The 7062-nt window shown below is 37.8% G+C and overlaps 1 protein-coding gene across 1 annotated transcript; it reads right to left on the reverse strand.

Moving 5' to 3' along the window:
• Nucleotides 1–1700: 1700 nt before the first annotated feature.
• On the reverse strand, nt 1701–5391 carry LOC128858793 (tRNA nuclease CdiA-like). The gene is made up of 2 exons (XM_054095295.1): nt 5281–5391; nt 1701–5215 (listed from the first exon to the last, which is right to left on the reverse strand). Exons 1-2 carry the CDS (start codon nt 5318–5320, stop codon nt 1890–1892), a joined length of 3366 nt encoding a protein of 1121 aa, XP_053951270.1. The 5' UTR covers nt 5321–5391; the 3' UTR covers nt 1701–1889.
• Nucleotides 5392–7062: the final 1671 nt, after the last annotated feature.

The raw sequence follows: 7062 nt of genomic DNA on the forward strand, positions 1-7062 counted from the left end.
TTCTTGCATAAAATAAATAAAAACCAAAACATCATTTTTTAACAAAAAATTAAGATACTTCACAAAAGTATAAAATATATATAAAATAACCAGAAGATAATTGAGATATTTTAATTGTTTTCGAAACATGACAAACATACAGTCTTGGAATGATCAGGACAAATGCGTTTATTGCAAGCGTTACACACTTTACGGGTGCTTTTATTACGGGCCCTTCCACAATCGTGGCAACGGCCGACGTAGTTATTGTGCGTTGGACCTTGATGAGTTACAACTTGTGGAAGATCCAGGAAGTCTTTTATTTTACATTTTTAGTGTTCTAGGTAGCGTGGTAAGTGTTAATCTTTGGTGAGCCAGTGGTTTCATTCAAGACAAGGCTAAGTCTATGAGAAAATCACGCCTTTTGACAGATTCATAGTTACTGTTTGCAGTGTAAATGCATAATGCGTTGAGAGCACTGAGGTTTACAAGATTATAGAACTTAGTCAGCGGCCACCTTCTCGAATTCCTAGATACGTCATAAAGAGAACACACATTGTCAACCAGATCAACGCCATTTTTAGTGCGATTATATATTAGTATGTTATTATTTCCGGCTTTCGTTGATCTCCGTTGTCAGAATCAATCGCTGTATCGTTGAGCATTGTAGACATGGCTATTACCACTTTCTTGGCTTTTAGTACATAAGAAACCAGAGTATATGGAGAGTGGAATCCAAATTTTGAGGAGCATATTGGATTGCCTCTTCGCTTTTATCTTTTCGAACGGTAGCAACCATTGTAATTCCATTATCAAATCATTGCTTTGCTATTTTCAGAGAGGAAAACCAATTGTCCATAGTAATATTGATATGTCTATTCGAAATAGGTTGCACCATTCTCATCACGATATCAAATCTCTCGTTGCTTAACCGAAATGGACCTTCGGGTTGTTGGCCGGCGTAAATTTCTAAGTTATAGGTGTAGGGGTAATGAACATCTACAAGTGCAAAAACTTTCAGTCCATACTTAGCAGGTTTATTTGGAATATACTGCCGAAAAGAACAACGCCCTCTGAAGGACAAGAGTTGTTCGACCAAAGTCATTTCAGCAGAGTAGCATACATATGCAAATATTATCAGAAAAGTTCCACAAAATTGTAAAATGAAAAAGTATGCCAAAAGTCCACTTTTCTTTACAAAGTATAACTAGCTATTAGCATAAAACCTAATTTAAAATGCTTACGTAATCGGTCGCGCGGCATACATACGTAGACCATGAATTTCACGAACCTCTAGCGATAAAACTGCATTCGACAATTAACAGCGGAACACTGAGAGTGACTCTCTATTTGTTAGTTACAAGTAGCAAAAATCTCCGATGAAATCGATGCAAGATTTTCAAGAAATTTAAAATTTAACAATGGTGGATTACATATGTAGACCGCGCGACTACTGCAGGGTTAAACATTGCACCACGGGAGGACGAATTATGTCTCGCTTGTAGTAGCAATAAGTATAGATATTTTTAAACACTCCTTTCATTTCGATAAAATTATAACAATTCCTTTGTCCTTGGTTGTAAAAACGTAGTTTTAAACGGTTTGCGGAACCGACTCGTCACTCTCGTATCTGGTTATTCTATTATAACTCGCCGTGGGTTTTACTATCCTCTTTACTTTTTCGTTGAAACTTAAACATTTAATGGGTAAAATGCAAGTACTTATTTCAGTTCAAAAATATTTTCAGCAAATTTTATTTCTTTTTAACCGAAACAGTTTCCAATTGTGGTAGTTACTAAATTCGTTACTCGATGTACGCGAATAACAAATAGAAATAGAAGTACGCTGGTAAGAATATTATATTTATATTCAAAGCCAACATTTTGATTTACAATGGTCTTCTCTAAGTTTTAATTCATTTCATATCTGCCATAGTGTGCATCTGAATAAGGGTCTAATGAATCTCTGGCAAAGTTTAATGAATTTCGGGCAGAGTATAATGAACCTGAATCAGAGCCAAATGAACCTGAATCAGAGCTTAATGAATCTGAATAAGAGTCTAACGAATCTGAATAAGAGTCTAATGAATCTCTAGCAAAGTTTAATGAATTTCTAACAGGGTGTAATGAATTTCTAGCAGAATTTAATGAATCTCTAGCAGAGTCTAATGAATATGAATCAGAGCCAAATGAATCTGAATAAGAGTCCAATGAATCTGAATAAGAGTCTAACAAATCTGAATAGGGGTCTAATGAATCTCTACCAAAGTTTAATGAATTTCTAACAGGGCGTAATGAATTTCTAGCAGAGTTTAATGAATCTCTAGCAGAGTCTAATGAATATGAATCAGAGCCAAATGAATCTGAATAAGAGTCCAATGAATCTCTAGCAAAGTTTAATGAATTTCTGCCAGAGTATAATGAATCTGAATTAGATTCTAATGAGTCTGAATAAGAGTCTAACGAATCTGAATAGGGGTCTAATGAATCTCTACCAAAGTTTAATGAATTTCTAACAGGGCGTAATGAATTTCTAGCAGGGTTTAATGAATCTCTAGCAGAGCCTAATGAATATGAATCAGAGCCAAATGAATCTGAATAAGAGTCCAATGAATCTCTAGCAAAGTTTAATGAATTTCTGCCAGAGTATAATGAATCTGAATTAGATTCTAATGAAGCTGAATAAGAGTCTAACAAATCTGAATAGGGGTCTAATGAATCTCTACCAAAGTTCAATGAATTTCTAACAGGGCGTAATGAATTTCTAGCAGAGTTTAATGAATCTCTAACAGAGCCTAATGAATATGAATCAGAGCCAAATGAATCTGAATAAGAGTCCAATGAATCTCTAGCAAAGTTTAATGAATTTCTGCCAAAGTATAATGAATCTGAATTAGATTCTAATGAAGCTGAATAAGAGTCTAACAAATCTGAATAGGGGTCTAATGAATCTCTACCAAAGTTTAATGAATATCCTGCCGAGTCTAATGAATATGAATTAGAGTCTAACGAATCTGAATAAAAGTCTAACGAATCTGAATAAGAGCCGAATGAATCTGAATAAGAGTCTAACGTATCTAAGTAAGAGTTTAATGAATATCTAGCAAAGTTTAATGAATTTTTAGCAGCGTCTAATGAATATTCAGCAGAGTGTAATGCGCCTACAGCAGAGTATAATGAACCTCTAATAGAGTCTGATGGATTTCCAGTATAGTTTAATGTAGCTTCGGCAGAGTCTAATGAATCTTTGGCAGAGTCTAATGCATCTTCAGCAGGGTTTAGTGGATCTCCAGCAGCGCCTAATGCATCTTCAGTAGGGTCTAATGAATCTCCAGCAGAGCCCAATGGATCTTCAGTAGAATTTAATGAATTTCCAGAAGCATCTACTGAATTTTGAGCAGAATTTAATGAATCTCCAGCAGGATTTGGTGGATCTTCAGCATCGTCTAATGAATCTCCGGGAGAGTCTAATGAATTTCTAGCCGGGTGTAATGAATCTCCAGCTGCATCTAATGAATCTTCAGCAGCATCTAAGGAATCTCCAGCAGCTTCTACTGAATCTTTAGCAGAGCCTAATGAACCTCCATTAGAATTTAATGGATCTCCAGCAGAGCCTAATGCATCTTCAGCAGAGTCTAATGAATTTCCAGCAGCGTCCAATGAATCTTCAGTAGAATTTAATGAATTTCCAGAAGCATCTACTGAATTTTTAGCAGAATTTAATGAATCTCCAGCAGGATTTGGTGGATCTCCAGCATCGTCTAATGAATCTCCGGGAGAGTCTAATGAATTTCTAGCCGGGTCTAATGAATCTCCAGCTACATCTAATGAATCTTCAGCAGAATTTAAGGAATCTCCAGCAGCGTCTACTGAATCTCCAGCAGCGTCCAATGAATCTTCTGCAGAGTCTAATGAATCTCCAGCTGGGCCTAATGAATCTCCAGCAGAGCCTAATGCATCTTCAGTAGGGTCTAATGATTCTCCAGCAGAGCCCATTGGATCTCCAGCAGCATCTAAGGAATCTCCAGCAGCTTCTACTGAATCTTTAGCAGAGCCTAATGAACCTCCATTAGTATTCAATGGATCTCCAGCAGAGTCTAATGAATTTCCAGCAGCGTCTAAGGAATCTCCAGCAGGGTTTAGTGGATCTCCGGCAGCGTTTAATGAATCTCCAGCTGCGTCTAATGAATCTTCACCAGAATTTAAGGAATCTCCAGCTGGGCCTAATGAATCTCCAGCAGAGCCTAATGCATCTTCAGTAAGGTCTAATGAATCTCCAGCAGAGCATAATGGATCTCCAACAGCTTCTACTGAATCTTTAGCAGAGCCTAGTGAACCTCCATTAGACTTTAATGGATCTCCAGCAAAGCCTAATGCATCTTCAGCAGAGTCTAATAAATTTCCAGCAGAGTCCAATGAATCCTCAGTAGAATTTAATGAATTTCCAGAAGCATCTACTGTATCTTTAGCAGAATTTAATGAATCTCCAGCAGAATTTAATGAATTTCCAGCAGCGTCTAAAGAAATTCCAGCAGCGTCCAGTGAATCTACAGTAGAATTTATTGAATCCCCAACATGGTCTAATGAATCTCCAGCTGCGTCCAAGGAATCTTCACCAGATTTTAATGAATTTCCAGCAGCGTTTAATGAATCTTTAGCAGAGTCTATTGGATCTGTAGTAGAATTTATTGAATCTCCAGCACGGCTTAATGAATCTCCAGCTGCGTCTAATGAATCTTTAGCAGAGTCTAATGGATTTCCATCAAAATTTAATGATCCTGCAAGAGAATCTGATGAACCTCCGGCAGCATCTAATGGGTCTCCAGCAGAACCTATTGCATTTTTAGCAGAGTCTAATGAATCTCCAGCAGGGCGTAATGAATCTCCAGCTGCGTCTAATGAATCTTCACCAGATTTTAATGAATTTCCAGCAGCGTCTAATGAATCTTTAGCAGAGTCTAATGGATCTGTAGTAGAATTTATTGAATCTCCAGCAGCGTTTAATGAATCTTTAGCAGAGTCTAATGGATCTGTAGTAGAATTTATTGAATCTCCAGCAGCGTTTAATGAATCTTTAGCAGAGTCTAATGGATCTGTAGTAGAATTTATTGAATCTCCAACAGCTTTTAATGAATCTTTATCAGAGTCGAACGAATTTCCTGAGAAATATTCAGGAGACCCTATTGAATATACAGCATTTCCATGGGCGCTTGGCCATTCGCTGATGAGTTCGATTACTGTAAATGGAAATTATTTATAATTTCAACCAATTTCTCAATGATTATTTAAATCGACACTTTACCACTAATCAGCACAAAGAAGCAAACAAATTTCTTCAACATTTTGTTAACACAATTTCTAACACACGATTTAGGACTGTCTGACGAAGCTTTCACAGTAAGGGGTTTTTATAGCAAACGCAGTAGCCAAAAGATACTGAAGTACTGAAGTTTTTTATGATACAATCACGCGCATCGAATTTGAGGCGTGCAGTGGAACACAGGCTTACATATAAATAGGAAGAAATAATAGTACCGTTACTATCAGCAATTAATTTATAATATTATTTCTACCGCTTTTTATTTCAGCCTGATTCGAAGCTACAGAAAACAGAAAAAACTTGAATTTTGAATCAACTTTTTCATATATTGTTCTAAAGACGTTTTCTTCCACTTTTATTGTTTGTTTCTCCGTGCCGCCTGTGGGAAACTTCAGGCTAGCCACAAAGCAATTGAGCTGGAGCCTCAAGATTGGCACTCAAAATTTCTACATGACATTGCCGGAAATTTACGATTGTTAGAGTAGACTGGCGTGTACCATTGTTTTGTGCCTAGCCAACAAATTTTTCACAAGAATACCAGAGAGAAATAAGTGGTTTCTAGTTTCACGGATGGGTCCAATGATTGGTAGTGGGTTTCACCCGAGGTTCATTCACTACACTTGTGCCTCATCCTAGTGGTCAACAGTGCTACCGAGTGGGTTAGTAAGTATCCAAATCTGTGGCAAATCGAAACAGAAATATGATTCAAAATAATTGGACCCCAGCGCCAATATAACGGATGCATTAAGAATACGAGTTACATCTTAAGTTCGACGATCTTCACAAGACACATTTCGCTGGGTGTAATGTTGTATTATTTATTTATCTATTTATATATGCCATACGATTTCTTGTAACTCTCCAAATTTTCTGCTCGAAACAGAAATATGAACAGCAATACTTTCAATGAATATTCCGTGAAGGCTATTGTGTGGTTGCTAACCTACTTATAGTAGATTTCCTGAAGAAGATTTCTATAAATTTTTCGATCAGCTGAAACAACATTTTTTGTTTTTAATTAGAGATTGGGTGCACCTCACAGCCCCAGTTCCTCTCAGGGGACGGCTCAAGCACTCAATATTGATTTGAGGTTCCTTTCAGTGATGGTTCCCAAGTCACCGAAGCTCAATCAGGTGGAGCGTCGCCTGTGTAAAACGAAGAGGTACCGTTTAGTTGAGTTGCTTTTCAATCTCATCCGGTGGAAAGTGGGAGAGGGAATATTTTGAATGGCCTCAGCAGCTTCTCGGTGCCAAAGTATCTTATTAGAATCATCCGCAGCTACTTAAACCAGAGAGTACTGCAGTATGATACAGAGGAGGGCCCAAAGAGCTACAGCGCGTCAGGTGGTGTACCGGAAGGATCTGTTCTCGGACCAGCCCTATGGAACCATACAACCATAGTGGGATACGCCGACGACATCGTACTGGTAGTGATTGATAAGCATATAGATAGATTGCAACATGTATGGAATGATATATTACCATAAGAAGAATACAAAGGTGGTTGAATAACAGCAGCCTGGAACTTGGTGCCCAAAAACAGAACTCGGGATGATCAGAAGAAGCAAACAGAATGAAAAGCTGTCAATATCAGTTGGTGGCCTTGATATGTACACTGATGGCAGACTAACATTCAGGGAGCATCTTATAGCTGTTATTATGAAGGCGACAAAGGTTAACAACGCACTTATGGGCATGCTACAAAACATCCCCCTGTAGTCCTCCCACAGGGCACCAGGAGAAAAATTCTTTCCACTCTGACAGA

This window comes from Anastrepha ludens, chromosome 3 (genome assembly GCF_028408465.1).
Source record: "Anastrepha ludens isolate Willacy chromosome 3, idAnaLude1.1, whole genome shotgun sequence".
NCBI lineage: Eukaryota > Metazoa > Arthropoda > Insecta > Diptera > Tephritidae > Anastrepha > Anastrepha ludens.